The following is a 20,416-nucleotide window of genomic DNA, read 5'->3' as shown; positions in this document are numbered from 1 at the left end:
GAGAGAGTGGGAGGTTTTTTTTCATGAAATTTAATGTTGTAGGAGTAAACATATATTTTTAGAAAAATATTTCATGTTTCGTTCCTGGATTAGCAGAATACACATTAAACGAAGGCTAATGTAAAACGCTGAAGGCAGGCAGAGAAAAAAAGAGAACGCTCAAGGGAGAGAGAGAGAGAAAAAAAAGAAAAACGTTAAATGTAGTAGGAGTAAAAATATATTGTGAAACCATCATTTGCTCTCTCTCTCTCTCGCTCTGTCTCTGTCTCCCTCTATATCATTAAACAAATGTATAAGCACATACACAAATGAAAATTTAGTAGTAGCATACGGCAGTCTCTCTTTCTCCCCCTCTCTCTGTCTGCTGTTCCTCTCTCTCTCATTTTTTTCTGAAAAATTTGGCTTCAAATAATTATTATCGTCTGCCAACTCAGGCAGAGAGAGAAAAAAGAGAACGCTCAAGGGAGAGAGAGAAAAAAAAGAAAAACAAATGTTTAATGTAGTAGGAGTAAAAATATACTGCGAAACCATCATCCGCTCTCTCTCTCTCTGTTTCTGTCTCCCTCTATATCATTAAGCAAATGTATAAGTACATACACAAATGAAAATTTAGTAGTAGCATACGGCGGTCTCTCTTTCTCCCCCTCTCTCTCTCATTATATTTCTCTCTCTCTCTCTCTCTTTATGTATATATATGTTCTCACCGCTATATGTCTTTTTACTTCTAGAAATTTACGGTTTGACCGTTCAAAATATTTATGAAATAATTGATTTTTAGGTATTCTTTAAGGAAACAACCATAACAATACTTTCCATGATGCCGGGGACAAAATTGAACATTTATTTGTTTTTTTTTTCATTGTTTATTTTTCTTTACATTTGTTTACATTATGGTATGATTGTCATAACTACTTTATGTGAACTTCATTTTTGTATTCATGTATTCTGCACTGATATGAAAATGAAAACTATAGCAGAGTATAGGATTCCTAACCATGTAACTGATAAAAATACGCTACACATTTTGATGAAAAACATGGAAAAAAATTAACATAGAAGAACAGAAAACCAAAACTTTAAATGTAATTTCTCTAATAAAAGTAATAGTTATTTAAATATTTCAACATATAATCTTGTGGAGAAAATCCAGCTTTCCAATAAGGGGCACTCTGGATAGGAACAAAAATAAAAATTGTCTCAGTCATGAAGGATTTCTCATCCATCGGCAGAGGACAGAAAAGGTGGATTGTAGCATCAGAACAGATACTACTACACTGTGATCTTGTCCCGAAGGCCAAGAATTGTTTGTTTTATGTTTCTTTAATTGTTTGTTCTCTAAATTCATAATTCAATTTTATCAGTATTAGATTGTATATTGCTTTAAAATTAAGTAATTTTACATAGATAATATTTATATTGAGTAAAGTTCAGTTTCATTATTAATCGAATTGGGTTACTTTTTTTTTTTTTGTAACATGTTTTAATGCTCTTTTTAAAAATGCCATCTTATAGTATCAACAGTAACAATTCAACAAATCTTACCTACATTGCCTGCAGGCATTTTCAGTTAACAGGCCTTCTATATCTCGGTGGCCGTGGTATAAGGCAGTCAAAATATACCATCGCTTTTAATCTGAACCCAAAGCCACAATATCCCGCCAGCTTCTTCTGATTACAAACCTCTCGATTGTTTGCTAAGAGTCCATTTTCCGTCTTCCTCCTCTTCTTTTTTCATTAGGGGTCCAAGCACTTTGTTGACAATTCTTTCTGGGGCCAATCGTAGAGTTACGAGTTATGTTTAATTTAACTTTGAAGGGAGGAGGACAAAAGAGACAGAATAGTAGATAGTTCTTATATCGTTGCATGTGATGTCAGCAACATCACATGTCAGCATGTGATGTCAGCAACACAGCTAGTTTAAAAATAAATTTTACATCTTTTTATTATTATTCTATTAAAAAAGATCAACACAAATTTAAAAATGTAATTTCAAAAAACTTTGTGTTTAGAGACATTATTAAAAGTTCAACATAAATTTTTCCATTGGAGAAAAAAATGAAAAGGTACAAACCAGTGAGAGTCCCATGCCTTTGTAATTGTAGAGAATGTTGGCTAATAATTTGGAAGCAGCCGCTACAGAAATACGCTCTTTATTTCTCAATTCATAAATCCTTTAAACAAGAAAAGAAAAATAGGGAACATTATTGAGAGTATTATTCATGTCACATACAATAAAAAAGAAAAAAAAGATTTCTCCAAGTCTAATGTATTCTGCATTTGTAATTCGTCTCAATAATAAGATGAACTAGACCAGGTGCAAGCAAACTATAGAAGACGTGTTGAATGTGACCGCCAAAGAAATTCATGTACCTCATCAAATGCTAATTTATATGGATATTCTATTGTAATTTAAAACATTAACGCATAAAATTGCATTTTTTTTTCTTTAAAATGTTTTTGCCTTATTCAAATATTATTTTGGATTAATAAGTTCTATAAAATTTATAATTGCTTGTTCTTATTCAGAATTCCTTCTATATTAAAAAACAAAACTAAAACAAAATCTGCATGATGTATGTATCCGTGACAAAACGTAAATATCATATTCCAAAACTCATATAAATTGACATGGAGATTTTTCAATAAAATTAAATTTTATGGGCATCTAAAGAGTGATCATCTCACCCACCATTTTGGGAAAAAAGGGAGGTAACTCAATATTTTATACTTACTGGATTTATATTGTTATGTTATTATGTTGTTATGCTATTATATTGTTATGCTATTATATTGTTATGCTATTATGTTGTTATGCTATTATATTGTTATGCTATTATGTTGTTATGCTATTATGTTGTTATGCTATTATGTTGTTATGCTATTATGTTGTTATGCTATTATGTTGTTATGCTATTATGTTGTTATGTTATGTTATTATGTTGTTATGTTATGTTATTATGTTGTTATGTTATTATGTTATGTTATTATGTTGTTATGTTATTATGTTGTTATGTTATTATATTGTTATGTTATTATATTGTTATGTTATTATATTGTTATGTTATTATATTGTTATATTGTTATGTTGTTATGCTATTATATTGTTATGCTAGTATATTGTTATGTTTATATTGTTATGTTATTATATTGTTAATGCCTACAAATTCCCAATAATCACTTAAAAATGTTTTTTTTTTTTAAACCAAAACTACTTGTTTAATTTACACGATTTTTGCAATATGATATTTCTGTTTTGTCACAGGTACATACACATTGTTTTTATTGTATTTTTTATATGTGAGAATTCTGGACAAGAACTGTTCATTCGAATCACTCACACACCTGGGAAAAGTGTAAACAAAAATGTTTGTACAAAATGAAATTTCATACAAACCTGCACTGTCTCGCAAGCACACGTTCCCAATAAGAACAATCAGCCGCTCCTCCAGCCATGGTGCCGAGCAAGTAAGGATTGATCTCAATCACCTTCTTCACAGTTTGGGATGCTGAAACAATGAAACATTCAATAAGATGCGTTTTAAATTTAATTTTAGATGAATACAATATCCATTTTTATTCATCATTTCAAATATTTTATACTTTGATGAACATGGATACAGGATATAAAACGAAAACAAAATATAAAAAAAGGAAAGCATGTATTGTCCCGTCATTATTTTAATCATGTACTTGGATTTATTTATTATAACACTACACGGATGAATGAATGAATAACCCGTGATATATCATCCATATTTCAGAACCTGGGACAAAATTAAAAAAAACGAAAAACGTTAACTTGCCTGCAAATAAGTGAAGAAACAAGAAATAATGATGCAATGTAGGCATTTTTTTTTTCCTCTTTCTGGTAAATTTCTCTTTAAACAGGTCAAATTTATGCGACAGCTCCTTTTGCCTAAAGAGCGATGGTTTGCGCATTAGTACAATTACGGCCTCCAAAATATTGAGATGTTGTTTGGAACAGGCCTTGATTACAATGCGAAAACAACCATCCAAATACGCTTCACCACATGTTTTATTGTCATACAAGTGTGCACCAATTGATGACCCATGAATAGGTGAGCGCCCAGATGTGCTCCGTAAATGCCCGGAAGTGAACGCCCAGATGTGTTCAACAATGTGTTTATTCTAGATCCTCTGGACTTTTGAAAACATGCAGGGACATGCTGTGCCAATCTGACTCCCAGCTGTTGAAACGTACGACCCACATAGTCAGCATCACACTGACATTTAAATTGATATACAAGTAAACTTTATTTTGTAGTGTGGGAAGTGTATCTTTCTTAAAAGCTGGGAAGGCAGTTTTAGTGTCAAACATCACACAAGGCTGCACCGCATAGAAACAGTGAGATACAACCGAAATAATTTTATCGACAAACCCTTCACTGATAAAACCAATATAAGGGAGTTTCATATAAACTGGACACTTAGCCGGACCAAAAGAAGGGTTGGTATTAAATTTAACGAGAGCTTGGCGAACATGCTTAGAGATTACACTCTTAGGGAAACCATTTTTCATAAGAATATCAGCTATCTTCTTCAATTCATTATCAAGTTTGCTAATTGAGCAAATCATGAGAGTATGGTGGACCAAGTCAAACTGATTTTTCTCCTGGTAGGGGCAAAAGAATCCCAACTTATATACAGGCCTGTAAATGTCGGTTTCCTGTATATAGTTGTACTAAACCGATTCTCTATCCTTTCTACAAGGTTGTCCAAAAAGGGTAAAGAGTCATTTTGCTCTTCCTCTATAGTGAATTTGAGTGCAGAATGGAGACTATTCAAATTCAGGAAAAAAAAAAAAAAAATCGCTTACTTCGTTGCGAGATTTGAAGATGACAAAAGTGTCATCCAATAACGGAAAGGTCTAGAGACCCGAGTGAAGAGTAATGACTCCTAAAAGCCTAGGAAAATATTGGCTAAGATAGGACCCAAAGGACTACCCATAGCCACCTATATATATATATATATATATGAATAAAAAATCTGTTCTTGTCCAGAATTTCTCCTATATTAAAAATCAAAAATAAAGAAAAGTTTGATGTACATACCCTTGACAAAACAAAAATATCATATTCCAAAAATCACGTAAATTGATCAAAGTAGTTTTATATTTAAAAAGAAAATCATTTCTTAATGATTAATGGGATTTCATAGGCATTAAATCATAAATATCGCAAGATTGTAATTATTGTTGAGTTACCTCCATTTAGTTTTTAGATCGTTTTCAAAATAAGCAAAGCAGCTGCTCTTGCATCACTCATGAAATATGATTATCTTTATAAAAATAAAACTTGATCAATTTACATGATTTTTTTTTGTTTTATCACGAGTACATACAGATTTTTCTTTAGTTTTATAATATCGAGTGAATTTTGAACAAGAATCAAAAATGCAATAAGCAATTTCATTTTAGTTACTGTCAATAATGAAAAAAAAAAGTTATTTCTACTATTGCTAAGGGAAATACAATCTATGATAGTCATAAAACAAAACTGGGCACTTTGGGGATGTTTGAGTTGACAGTGCAATTAGATTGTGTTGACATTTGTCTGATAGGTTGAGGGTACCAGATTGACAGTTTCTGGCTGCTGTTTCCGACTGATAGTACAGGTGACCTAACTCTTTGGTAGTGCTTAAAGCAGCTGCTCCATCAATAGTTGTATAATATTGGGATGATTGTAGTGTCATGTCGCACATAGAAAGGGACTTTGCACCCATCTCTGGTGGGCTTTCCCAAGGCCACAATGCTGTAGATGAAGAGTCAACTGATAGTCTAGTGTTGCATGTCTGATATTCTGCACAACCACTTGTCCAACACTTCTCACCCTAACTGAAACTTTTAAATAAAATAAAATGACAGTTCAATCAAAAATTATGATCAAACCAGGCTTAAACTCAAACAAAACCAATTTGCCTCCTCCCTTGAGGCTTGCATTCATGAATATCCGTGGGTTTAGAACTAATTTAGATGATGTTGAATTATTTCTCCTTGCAAACACCCTGGATATCTTAGCACTAGTTATCTCCCACTTTGCTGTAAGGACTCAAACATATGCATGGACTGGAGTCTATATTCAAAACATCTTTCCCTTGACTAGAGAAACAAAACTAGAATCAGACAACCAGGCCTTTATGTGTATAACATAACATTAGCTGCTTATATTTTCTCTACCGCTCTCCCTCAACCAAAGACTGTACCCCTAATAAGCAAAGTTTCTGATACAGCACTCTCCCTCGATACTACCGCACAAGTACATGTATTTGGTGACTTCAATGTCCACCACAGATTCTCTACTTACACAGATGCAGCTGGTAACACAACACATAGCTCTCTATATCTCATTCCCTTTCACAAACAGTTACGTTTCTGACACGTTTCCCTGATTGGCAAGATCAACATGCCTCTCTTCTAGATCTATTTCTCACCACAGTTCCCGATGATTGTATAACAAATACGCACAGCCCATTCAGGAATGCTGATCACGCTGTGATAATGGTAGAAATCACCCTAAATTCTCAACCCAAAACTGAAAAGCCATTGCTCAAAACAAGGTATTATAAAAAGGCTAACTGGAAAGCCATCAGGTACCTCATTAGAGATGTCCCATGAGGAAATATCTTTTCTCTTCTCACTAAACAGTGCACAAATGAGATCACTGAATGGTTGAAAACAGCAATTGAAGCACATGTTCCCACGCAGAAATTTTATAGCAAGTCCCACTCTCCCCAATGGTTTACTTTTACTGGTGCAGCTGCTACTGCTCAAAGGCAGCATGTGTACTGCAGATTTAATCAAATAGACAAAACTTTATAGAAGCTAGAAGTAATTGTAAGAGAAATAGCGACAGCCAAGAGAGAATATACCAAAACCACCAGAAAAACGTATCAAAGCACAGAAATTAAGAATCCATGATTTTTTTTAAATCTAAAACAGTGTAGCAAATAATGGGCAATCAACAATTTCCCCACTATCAAACAATCATGAGATTTGTTTGCACAGCAACCGAGAAAGTTAACATGCTTGCCAGTCGGTTTGCCTCAAACTCTACATTGGGCCCAGAAAACCACTCCCTCCTTGATTTTCCTTTGCCACCCTAGCTGATGTGAAAATCACCCCTTCTCACGTGCATGATATCATAAATAACCTTGATACCTCATCCTGGGTGTGCTATTAAAAAAATGCGCCATTGAGGTTGCTCCAGTTCTCACCAAACTTTACAACAAATGCCTTAATGAATTTTGCTTTCCTGACTGCTGGAAAACTGCTTCTGTGGTACCAGTTTTCAAGAATTCTGGCGAAAGAACTAACCCATTAAATTATCACCACATTAGCCTCCTCCAACTTTTCGCTAAAATATTTGGGTCCATAATTAACCAAACTCTAGTCCATCACCTTACAACTGCTTAACTTCTGACTGACCAATAATATGGATTTAGGCAAGCTCGTTCTACAGCAGATATCCTAACTGTAATCTCTGAACATATATACTGTTCACTGGACTGGCTTTTTTTTAGGGGGGGGTACTATTTCTTAGAACTGTTTATATACTCACGAGATCATAATATCTACGATTTGCGAAGGGACGTCGTGTTTAGATTTATTTTGACCGATTTTAATAAAAATTGGCGCTATTCCATATATGATATAAAAAATATCATATATGATATAAATGTGTGGGTGTACCTTAGAGGTATATCCTTGGACCTCTATTATTCCTAATGTTCATAAATGACCTCCCTGATAAAATTGTCTCGGAGTTGATTATATTTGCTAATAACACCACGCACTAAAACAGGTACGAGGGGAAAACAAATGAACACATCTAAGGAAATGGCAGAAACAGAGGATGACCTTCGATCTGTAGTGAAATGGAGACAAATGGATGGTCACATTCAATGCTGCCAAGACTAAGCTTTTTTTCTTCAATAATTACAAGAAACTTTTTCAACCACCAAAAACAATGACCAAAGACACATTATCTGAAAATACTTCTTTTAAATTTCTCAGCCTAATGTTCACAGGAAACATGAGTTGGAACAGATACATTGAGAGCATTACCAAGGCCACTGCGAAGAAGGTGGGCTCTCTCTACCATGCTAGAAAGCTACTTACGCCCGAAAGTATCCTGTACCTCTATAAGGCCACCATTCGCCCATGTATGGAGTATTGTTGTCACATTTGGGTTGGTGCATCTGCTACTAGTCTCTCACTCCTGGTCAGGGTTCAAAAAAAAGAGTCGTGATAACTTACCAATATATGGTCCAGCTGTGGCTCTGGAATCTACAGCTACAATTACACCATGTTGGTACTTAAAAGCAAGCGTTGTTGTTCCATGATTGAAACGAATTTTTACTGCACTTTTCTCATCTGTGAATTGTTTCAAGTTTTCCACAGGCTGAAAAATATTTAAAAGATTGTAAAGAATAAAACCCAATACAAATTTAATAAAATAATATGTCCTTTAAAAAAAAAAAAAAAAGAAACAAGCCCTTAGTTATAAAGCAAACTTAATTGTTAATATTGTGATGAATTTTTGAAAAATACAACCCAGAATTTTGGAGTCATTAGCCATAAACGTTAAACTTGTGATACTATGGTTATCTTATCCGACAACATTATGAAGTGAAGCATTCATCACATTACTCGCAATTGGGCAACTACAGAGAAATTTGAATAATTTAAGTTCATTTTTACAAAAAAAATTGCAGAGAATGAGGCAGCAACACAAGCAAGTTTTCGTGTGGTGCACATGTTGGCTAAAAAAGGTAAGCCATTTACAGATGACAAATTTAATAAAAAGTCTAACAAAGGTTGCAAAGGAAATGTGTCGTAGGATGGAAAATCTTGGAAGAAATACTGCATTATAGTTGAAAGATAAAGAGAATTTGAAAGTTTTACTGTTGCACTTGATGAGTCAATGTGTCAGACACATCTCAACTGTTGTTGTTCATCAGAGGAATAAATGCCAAATTTGAGATTTCTGAAAAACTAGCATCTATGCACAGTATGCATGGAAAAAAATAACAGGTCTGAATATTTTTGCAGAAGTAGAAAAGTCAACTTGAAATGGAAGATGTGTGTGAAAAAGGAAAAGGTTTGGTAAGGTACATTAACCAAGCTGTTGAAGATTCTGGTGATTTGAAACCCGACATTACACTGCATAATTCATCAACAAGCACTTTTTTTTCTTTTTTGTACTCACGTATATTCCTAACAAGGCATATTGCCACTTGGACATAAGAGGCTACTATTTAGAATCATGTTTAGGAAAGATTAACAAAATGCTGGTTTACGTTACATTTAAACTTCTGCATATCAGTACAGCCAGGGAAGCAGGTAGCAGGAAAGGAATTCTAACGCCTAGCTGTTCGAGGAAAGAAATTATTAGAATAGAAAGCTTTCTGACATGTAGGAACGTCAACAGTGAAGGGGTGAGATTTTGTTGCTAAGCAAGTTTATCAGAGATATGTACATCGAGGAGGCATAAGTTCATCAGCAACAATGAGTTCATCAGAGCACATTCCATTAAAATACTTATAAAACAAGCATAGAGATGCAACATTGCGGCGATGGGACAGGGGGTTGGAGCTTAGTTGACAAAGTGGGACCTATCAAATTGAAAACTTTTTTGGACCCTATTCAAAAGGGAGAGGCTAGTGGTATATGCACCAGTCCAAATGTGGCAACAATACTCCATGCATGGGTGAATAGTGGCCTTGTAGAGGTACAGGACACTCTCAGGTGTGAGTAGTTCTCTAGTTCAATAGAGGGAACCCACCTTCCTCGCAACAGCCTTCGCGATGTCCTCAGTGTATTCGTTCCAGTTCATATTGTCTGCAAATGTTTGCCCGAGGAGTTTGAAGAAAGAACTCTCAAGTAGAGTGTTATTTATCATGGATGTAGGCGGTTGGAGAGGCATCTTGTTAAAGGAGAGCAACTTAGTTTTACTAGCATTAAATGTTACCATCCATTTCCGGCCCCATTCCATAATGGTCTGGAGGTCATTTTCTAACAATTCTGCCATTATCTTAGATTTATGTACATTCGAATCTGCAAAGCATCTGAAACTGCCATTTGTTGTTTCTACTGTTAACTACATTCAATCTCATTCATTCAATCATCACCAATTTTGTGACTTCCTCTTGGAAATGGATGCTAAATTTCAAATCAACCTTACCACACTTCAGTGACATTAGCTGTGGAAAAGTGCTGACTCAGTTTTTTGACATTTGAGCTGTGATTGAATTATTCTTGATTGAGAAGAACCATCCACTGTTTTTACTAACAAACAGTGAATGGATCTGGAAATTAGCATTTCCATGCACCTCAATAACTTTAATCTGTGCTTGCAGGATGAAACTTCACTCATTTACGATTTATACTCAAAGGTGAAAGCTTTTCAACTGAAGTTATTTGATACTCAACTAACAAAAAGCTCCTTTGCTCACTTTCTACGCTGCGACAAATATAACCAAGAAGCTACAACTCCCTTCTCAAGCTTGTTTGCTTAAGATGTCATTTATGATTTAAAACAATTTCAGAAATGATTCTCTGATCTTGATGCATTTCTAAGATTGTATCTCTTGGAAAAACTAGGAAACCCTTATTTCTGCGATTTTTCTTCAGATGATTTGGGTGGAGCTCGTTTAATGACCGAGATTCTTTTATCAGAAATTTCACAAAGAGTTAAAGGGGAAAATGATTGGGCTAACGGGGAGGTGCATATCATTCTTGTCTTCCAAATTGAAGTTCATAGGTGAGGCAATTAAGCAACTACAGGTCAAGGAAATAACATCTACGAGTTGCACATTTGACACTGGATGGAGATCTTCTTAGGGAATGGCATGGAGACCCAAGACAACCTCTTCATCTCACATAGACACCCCTACTTCCTCAGATTCTGTTTGTGATTTCACCAAAGAGAAGGAAATCTGTTATGGTTAATTGCCTCCTGGGCACAGGCAGTGGATGGTCAGATTTGTCTGATGATGTGCTGCATGACTGGCTTAAGAGACACAATTGGCATAGATTGCCGGATCAGATTGTCCACCTTTCTTGATGAATGAAACCAGAGTTTTAGGGAAGTGGTTCTGGAAATTGATATAGATTGCAGGAACACAAGTGGCGTCTCCTGTTTTGGTAGCTAAGTTGACAGACTTATCTATCCGACTAACAAACTTGAAACTCTTGTTAAGTGATTTTCATGCTAAATGTTCCTTGGCCAGGAAATTTGAAACTGGCACAGACTTCAAACTAATCAAAGAAATCATCAGATTGGACCTCCTTCATCAATTGGGTCCTTTTCAACCTGTTCCTTATCTGAATGGCTGGGCTTTTTCCATCAGCAGGTGTTGTTCCCTTTGAAGCTATGAAATCTTTCTTCTGTGAGGATCAAACTCCTACAAGGTGGCCTACCTCTTATTTAACTGTTTATAAGTCTGACCCTACAGTTACTACCAAGATCCATTCCATGTTCAACTGCAGCGTGAAGACCAGTAATGGATGTCCCTAAACTAAGTTGCTTACTCCAGCATCAACCTCACAAGGGACATGTTGAAGTTTATTAATGAACTTCATGGCCAACAACTGAATTCTGCTGGCAGACATTTGGAAGGTATTTCTAACGATTCGTCTCAGACTAGAAGCTGACAAAAACAGATCCTGTTTCTTCCTTTAGGACAGGAATCGTCTTCATTGTTTTCGATACTTAAGTTTGATTTTTGGGCTCACTGCCAGCTCATACTGGGGTGTATTCTTAAATTTCATGCAGCACAGTACCCACTAGATAATAGTTGTAAGATAATGGAGAACGGATTCGACGTGGACAACTTTGTCACATCTGAGACAGATCCACATAAACGTTGAATTATACTCCCTGACAAAGGAATGTTTGTGGGAAGAAAGATTTATTATCCAGCCCTTTAATACAAATGTTGATGCCCTCCAAAAGAGAATGAAAAAAGATGGTACACTGCATATACATGACAAGGAATGGAAGAGGGTACTGGGGTGTCAATACAATTCCCTTTCAGAGAAAATGTATGCGACTCCTATCCAGTGCAATCTAGGAGCTTAAAAAAAAAAAGAAAGATCCTTTTCAAAGTTGCAAAAATTTTTGATCCGTTATTGTCTGCAGCCATGTTCTTATTAAGACTATTATTAGGAAGATTTTATTATTATTAGGAAGAATCATTTTGGTTGGGTTTCCTTTGTGAGATTTTGAGTAGCTGAGGGGAATTTACTAGGAACCTGTCAGGGTTAAGTGATCTTCATTTTGATCGACAGGCCTTTATTGCAGAAGAACCTGGTGGCATGCACCCCTTTTGTGATGCTTCTAAAGGCCTATGGATTTGCTGCATACGTGGTACAAGACCAATGATCTTGCTTGTTGTATGCTAAGATAAAGGTTGCACGAATGAAGAAACTCTGACTGTATTGGAGTTACTGTCAGTTTATTTTGTCCTAAAATGCCTGTCAACCATTCTGTGAGCAGTTTGTCCAAACTAATTTGTGTGTAGCCACCGATGCACAAGTAGAGTTGTCATGGCTGTCATCCCAATCTATGGCCAGCAAAAACATTTTTTTCCAGAAAATGGCTCACGCATTTCAATAAACTTTCTGATCTTGAACCAAGAGTACCCTTCCATCATACTCATCCATCGGTTCTCAACCTTCTCTCGTCTGCAGAGGGTCACCTCATTGATGTTTAAGTTTTTAGCCATCAAACTGAGACGTGTATGAGACAATTCCAAGGTAGCGATCTACCTAATGACAACACTCCAGAGACAGGAATGTCCAACAGACACTGAGTATTTGAGGGAGCCTATAGAAAGACAGCAATTAATGCAAGTTAGTGCCTTGGATATTTTTCTGGATTCAGATGAACTAATCCAATCAAGGTGGAGATTTGATTGATCATTGTATTTTGCATATGAAGTAAAAAAAATCCCATTTTGATAGGAAAACATCACTCAGTTACCAAACTCATCATTTTAAACTACCATGCAATATGTTCCGATTTAGGAATTGGATCAACCTGAAGCAGAGCGATTACTAGGTTTTATAGGAAAAATAAGCAGTAAATAAAATCTTGGCATTTTGTGGCAGATACAAGAAGTACAACTCCCGATCGATGCGACCAGTCAACTGACTCCTTGTGCTGATTTTGAAATTCATTCAATTTTCAAATTTAAAAGAGTTGACTTCATTGGCCATGTCTGGCAGGTAAAGAATGGAAGCTTGGACAGAAAAATGTACTTCTTTTCACTTGCCTGAATGCGAGAGCCGTTCATATAGATGGTTCCAGAGATGAGCATACTGTCCTTTTTAAGTTCTTGCACTTGGTATAGAGTTCCAAAGGCTATTTATTGTAACATTTCAAAAATCTTTATTAGAGGTGGGGAATTATTTAGTCGTCTTCCTCTGATGCAGGAATGTCAAGATAAATTTCGTTCTTGTGGCATAAAACTTAATAGGATTCCCTTATTTTCACCATAGTATGGAAGAATTTGAGTACGTTGCATTAAGATGATAAAAAGATTCTTGGGAGGAGTAAACTAGACTATTTTACTCTATTGACTGTGATCTCTGACCTTCAGAGTTAAACAATCAACCTTTGACATACCAGCATGCTAATGCTGTCACTCTCAACATGTTTTTGAAGACCAATAAGAGCCCTAGGTTATTGTTGCAGTTTGGGAAGATCTTGCCATGGTAGTGCGACCCAGATGGGAGAGGTTGATCAGAACCATCTCAGCTCATCCCCCTCTCAGTACAGGCCAATAAGTCTCCTGTGCGTCATGAGTAAGTTGCTGGAATCTGTGTTAAATACAGAAGTAATCAACCATCTCAGCAAAAATAACCTTCTTAGTGACACTCAATATGGTTTCCGTTCTGCTAGATCTACAGCAGATGCGCTTACAGTTATATCTCATAGGATTAGCGAATCTCTCAACGGAGGCAACCTTTCTAGAGCAATTGCTCTTGACATATCTAAGGCCTTTGATAGGGTATGGCATAAAGGTTTACTTCACAAGATCTCTAGCTATGGTATAGCTGGAAATGTCTTCTCAATTATTAAATCATTTCTTTCTGACAGGTTCATAAGAGTAGTAGTTGATGGGCAAAAATCAGAAGCTCACAATATTAATGCTGGAGTCCCTCAAGAGTCTATCCTGGGCCCAACTCTTTTCCTGATCTACATTAATGATCTTCTAAATCACATCCTTACATCATTTGTAGAAATTTATGCTGATGACACTACCATTTATGGTAGCACATCTAAGACAGTAAACAACCAAGTTCTCTTCAATTCTCTCTCCTCTGATCTTGAGCACGTGGTACAATGGGAAAAGGAGTGGCTGGTTACTTTTAATGCATCTAAAACCAAGCTTCTCTCTTTACATCATCAACGTTCTGATCCACATCTGGCATCAATTGAAATGAATGGCTCTCGTCTTGAGGAGGACTAAAGTTTTGACAGGCTTCTGGACTTGACCTTTACTCCTGGTCTTAAATGGAACTCGTACATCAAATCTGTTGCCAAGGTCGCTGGAAAAATGGTGGGATTCTTCTATTGATCCAATAGATATCTCACTGCTGATGCAATTCTCTATCTATATAAGAGCCAGGTACGTCCAAGGATGGATTACTGTTGCCACATCTGGTCAGGAGTTGCTAGAAAGGACTTGGCCTGCCTTGATAGAATTCAAAATAGACTTCGTAGCCTCGTAGGAGACGTCCTTTTCTCTTCCCTACAACCTCTATCTTACAGAAGAGATGTTGCGAGTTTGTCTCTACTGTATCGTTATTTTCATGGAAAGTGTTCGATTGAGCTTCAGTCTATGGTCCCCCCTCACCAAACTTTCACAAGAAACACTCGTCTAGCTGTAAACACTATCAATAATTCCCCCCACTCTTTATCTGTGCCTAAACCTAAACGTAGATTCCATGAACAAAAGCTTCTTTCTTAGAACTACACGCATGGAATTGTCTTCCGTTTTCTTGCTTTCCAGCTGACTACAATATGGTTGTCTTCAAGTCCAACGTAAATAAGTTCTTGATTAGCCATTCCACTTGTTAACAAATTTATTGAATTTCCATTACTAACGGTTACTATATTATCCAATTTCTATTGTACACTCTTTAACCTTTATCCTCGAGTGGCCTCTTGACCTTGATAGGTGGTGATGCCTATGTAAAAAAAAACTATGGAGCTTAGGAACCAATGGTTGGCTGATTTTCACAAATTATGGTACAATGAACATCTTTTGGATCTCAAACGGAACTCTCCAGGACACTCTTGATTACGATTGAAAAATCACCTTCAGAAGAATGATGTGGTTCCAGTTAAGAGCATCTAAAAACCAAGACCATTTTTTATTTTGGGAACCATTGCGAATGTTATCCGAGGCAATGATAGTGTGGTCAGATCAGCATATCAGGAGGGGGTATGGTCTTGAAGAAGTCCACTTGTCAAAATATCTATTCGTTAAATCTTTCTATCACAGCTGACAGTATTACAGAACCATAGATCACTGATTCAATCCGACTGAGAATGATTCAGCTGTCGATGGATATAAGGAGATATCATGTTCAACTCCTCTTACAGGTTGTGCCCATAATGCAATGCTTCTCAATAAGATCAGAACATGATTGGGTGCGAATAATGTGCTAAAGGGTACCATTTTCAGTGTTTCAACATCGATGAGGTACACCCCACCACTTCAAAAAAAAAAAAAAAAAAAAAGACATGTGAGAGTGCATCCAAAAAAAGACGTAGGGTTAGAGTGAGCCTTCTGCCTGCATAAAACTGCAATCTGTGATGCTGTGTAAAGTATGAAAGAGGATACCATGTTCCTTACAAACAGTGAATTTCATATATTTCTTTTTCTGGGCTTCACATTAATTTTTTTTTTTTTCTTGTCATTTTGTTGGGGGGGGGGTGAAAAAATTGAAGTTGGGAACGATACTTACGTCTTGTGCGCTCAGCTTCGAGGTGGGGGGGTATTGTGGCCAACAAGAATGAGCAACTGACATTTATGGGTAGGAATGGGAGTAGTAGAGTAGTCAATTTTTATAAATCTACGTACAAAATCAAAATGCATAAACACATTTGTACAGATATCGTCTGTGCATAAATTATCCTGAATAAAAACAAATAATTATATTTTGGGCCAATCAGAAAACTTTATGAATTTATTTGAAATGGTCTTTCTGGGAGCTACCTAAACCTTTTAAAAGCCAGATTTTTCTTAAATAAACTAGGGAACCCAGTTGACCCGAGTCTATGGATCAGTGTCGCTGAGCACCCCACTCTGTGTGCCCACTTCTATAACAGCTCTCTTCACTCGTACAAACATTAATGAACACAGAAACACACAAATTGACGTTATCGCCTGTGAATTTGTTAAATTTTAGACATTGAAATATTCCAATCTTCTCCATAAAGTTGAATCCTAATACGAAAAACAAAAGAATACAGACTCTTATAAACTTCCAATGAATCATAATTTATAAAAATGAGCAGAGAAGTTTTGAATACAATTTTCATGGCGCCTGAAACTCATGGCTCTAAATTAATCAATCCAAACTTCTGTCTCAGTAAATGAACCCTCTTGTCTTTACAAAAACTCTAAAAACATCCATGAATATTGTTTTTCTATTGCTGTAAACCTTCCATTTTAAACATATATAAATTATCTCTTGTGAATATATGCCTTCTCAACTCACTATTTGGTTTGATTTTGTTTACCATATGACAATGTCTCATTTTTTCTCAGATTTGATTATAAACACTGCAAATCTTTCACTGAAAATATTTCTCTGAATCCGACTCAAACAAAAATACTTTTCCCATTACAAAACACTCTAAAGTATAATCCCAAAATCGATGAGAACACATCTCTAAAACCTAATGCTCACCTTCCTAAAAATTTCATGGTGGGAGGTGATTATATATTCAGATTCGGTTATTCCCTTGTTGGGTTTAGTCTAAATTTTGTTATTAAGGAGACCAGACTATTATTTCTCTACTCCAGCCAAAATTTAATCATTTTTGTTATCTGACCCTGTCAGGCGGGTTGCTTAAAGAGCATTTCTTTTTTGCAACCTCAATCATTGCTTGCTCGCTGTTGAGTATTGCCCTACACCCTTTTTTTTGGGGGGGGGGGGGCAATATTAACTTGATTTTAACTCCAAGAAGTTAAGCATATCATAATCTTTAAAATAAAAATTATTTTTATCGTCTTTAACTTCCGGTTTCTCTTTCATTTTAATTGACTTTTACAGTCTCTTTTGTTTATTAAATTGTTAGGTGAAAGTACATAATAAGTAAAGGAAGTCCCTTCTCTCCATGTTAAGGACTTTTCTAAATAATGGCATTATTTAGAAAAACCGGAAGTGAAGTAGAAACAGTAATCGTTACAATAAACGATTAATTTAGTTAAAAATAAAGACAAATAAAATATTGATAAAATAATATTCACTTGTTTTCAAAGAAAGTAAAACAAATTAAAATGAGTAAAACACGAATTTCACAATTTAATTTCTATAAAAAAAAAAAATAATAACTAATGAGAAATGATTAAAAAAAGAAAAAAAAGATGCTAGTGCCCTTATTAAACTGCACTATTTTTAAATAGTATTGGCAGACTTGTACGAGAGTGCTCACCCCCTAAAAATGCAGTTTTCCTACGATTATTATAGATTACAGACTTCAGTATCATATTAGAAAAAATTTGGAAAAAAAAATTTAATGACTTAAGGGGGTTCACTTTCTCGTTATAACGTTCTACTTCATTGCTACCTGACTTACTGTCCATTTCTTTACGGACGAGTTACATGATTAATCACGTGACGAGTGAGATTTCCTCAAGTTCCCTTACAACAAAACGGTAGTAATTGTGGCCTGGTAGACCAACACAAAATCTACCTAAAAAAAACTTGTTTGCTAGGGGTTTTCTGGTGTGCTGAAAACGAATATCAAATTTAAGATTGGGGTCGGCAACTAGTTTTCACATCACAGAAGATACTCTTCCACACATTTCATATTATGCTGCAGCCATATTTGTCCAAAATCAATGACAATGAATTTTCAAGATAATGAAGAGTTAATCTTTCTTTTTTTTTTGCGCATAGAACAAAGGCCACCACTCAAACTATCGCATTTAAATTTTCCGCAAATAAGTAGTAGCCACAATTGGCACTGTTTTGTTGTAAGGAACTTAAGGAAATGTCACCGGTCATGTAACACGTTGGTAAAGAAGGCCCTCATGCAATTTAGATAAACCAAAATATGAGGAAAATACAGGGACATATTTGGGGGTATGCCGCTTGTAAGAAAGTCATTTGATTGGCTATTTAAAATAACGTAATTATTATAACAGGATTTTTAAAAAATACATGATTGTTAAAGAATTATTGTTTAATTATTAATTTCTTAATTATTATTATAAAAAAGATAGGTCAATGTCAAGTTTCTTTCCACCTCTCCAAAAAATTTTTAAATGACGACCTTTATAGATTTTCGGGGATGCTGAAAACGATTTTTTTTTTTAATTTGGAAAAGATAAGTAGTTTTCATGATATGAAGAAAATATTTTTTCAAAAAACAAAAAACAAAAAAAAATGGGGATCACTTTCCTATATAAATAGAATGTAAAATGAGCACCCACTTTCTGGCCGCCTAGTAATTTCTTCATATCATGAAAACAAATTTATTCATTTTCAGCAGCTCCAAACACCAGTATTATTTTACTTTAAGACCCGTCTCACGTTCATATAGAAACTATTTTTTTTTTTTTGTAGATTTCAGCATGAATATGATTACCATTAACATTGCAAATTTACCGTTTGTATGGTACCCTGGGACTATTTACCGCCTTCATTTATACTAAGCATGGTAGCGTAAACAAAGGCTGTTAAATGTGCATAAATTCATGTACTTTTTGTCTTCTCAAAGAATGTAATAATCTTTAGCGGACAATTTAAAATTAGATGAAAAACAAATAGTTTTCCAGATATTTAGCAATGCAATTCTATATGGATAAATCTTACCGTATGCTACAACAGAACACCGACCACTTTTTGTTTTTTTAGGGGTATTCAAAGTCGTTGACAACGAATCTGATAATCAAACCTGTCGCAAATTTACTGTTTGCATGGTATGAACCCCTGTAAGCTGAGACTATTTTACGCCACTTCACCGTCTTCAATAGTGTTTTCTTACATGGTGGACATTTGAAATAAAGTTTTAAAAAAAAAATGTGGTTCATTTTTTTTGTTTTTGTTACGTAGTTTTTAATGCTTTTTGATTGATCTAAAAAATTAAGTTTGCATGAGTGGTTTGCAAAAACATTGTTTTTTTTTTTTGGGGGGGGGGTTAACTTCAATAAAAAAAAGTATGTTTTTGTAAACCAAACCACCCATGCAAACTTAAGTTATTTTAGATCAAATAAAAAGCATTAAACACACACACACAAAAAAAAAATGTGGTCCATTTTTTTTTGTGTGTGTGTGTTATGTAGTTTTTAATGCTTTTTAAAAAAACAGATAAAATACTGTTAAACACTCGCTCAATATATGTTACCGTGACATAGGTTGACATATATTCGGCGGGTTTTTAATAGTATTTTGTATAGTTTTTTTATTTATAACACCTTTTTCCAAACTTACGGTGTTAAAGAGGGTGTGAGACGCCATCTTGAATTTTCGAATACATCGGTAAACACTGTATGTTTTTTCGAGCTGAATAAATGTTACATTGAATAAAAACACAAAAAATATATCCAGTTTGGCAGAAAAGTAACTTATCTTGCCTTTGATAACATTTATCTGTTATATATTTGTTTTTTGACAACTTTTTCGAATCTATGTGTACAGTAATACAAACCCGTATTTTCAAGTTAAATTCAAGTTTTACAATTGAGGGGGGGGGGTTCTTATACACTTTTGTTACTGTGCTGAAATAACGTAATTATTTAGAAAGCCATTTTTAATATGGAGAGGAGCCTCCTCTCAGAGGAGGCGGTGTTTTCTAACTATTCTCTATTTTCACTTAATTTAAAAATAAAAAGATATCGTAAAACTTGAATTTAACTTTAAAAAGGCACTTGTACAGTTTAATCAAGACATTAAAAAATTAAAATATCGAAAAAAGGTTATATTGTACGTATCCGTTTTGGACTGAAGATCCCCGAAAAAATTTCATTTAATTTGATTGAGTAGTTTGTTTTTTTTTGGTTTTTTTTTTACAGCGGAAAAACACGTTCTTATGAGAGCGCGTTGAAGTCAGCCATTGTGAAATTTGCTGAAGCTGAACAACATGCCACGGGGAGATAACTCCATGTAAAGTGCCGACACTCTCTCCCCATCTTTATTACTAGCTTTTCT

The 20,416-nt window shown here is 35.1% G+C and overlaps 1 protein-coding gene across 1 annotated transcript in view; it reads right to left on the bottom strand.

Annotated features, from left to right (window-relative positions):
• LOC145254904 (proteasome subunit beta type-5-like) overlaps nt 1–20,416 on the bottom strand; it is a 33,269-nt gene that overhangs the window by 12,059 nt on the left and 794 nt on the right. The window contains exons 2-4 of the mRNA XM_080113845.1: nt 8,276–8,420; nt 3,395–3,506; nt 2,072–2,171 (exon numbers count right to left, since the gene is read on the bottom strand). Coding sequence (XP_079969971.1) covers nt 2,072–2,171; nt 3,395–3,506; nt 8,276–8,420 — 357 coding nt within the window. The remainder of the gene's footprint in view (nt 1–2,071; nt 2,172–3,394; nt 3,507–8,275; nt 8,421–20,416) is intronic.

Source organism: Euprymna scolopes, chromosome 30 (genome assembly GCF_053919585.1).
Source record: "Euprymna scolopes isolate OS-2025 chromosome 30, ASM5391958v1, whole genome shotgun sequence".
NCBI lineage: Eukaryota > Metazoa > Mollusca > Cephalopoda > Sepiida > Sepiolidae > Euprymna > Euprymna scolopes.
This window is presented reverse-complemented; position numbering and strand designations above follow the sequence as displayed.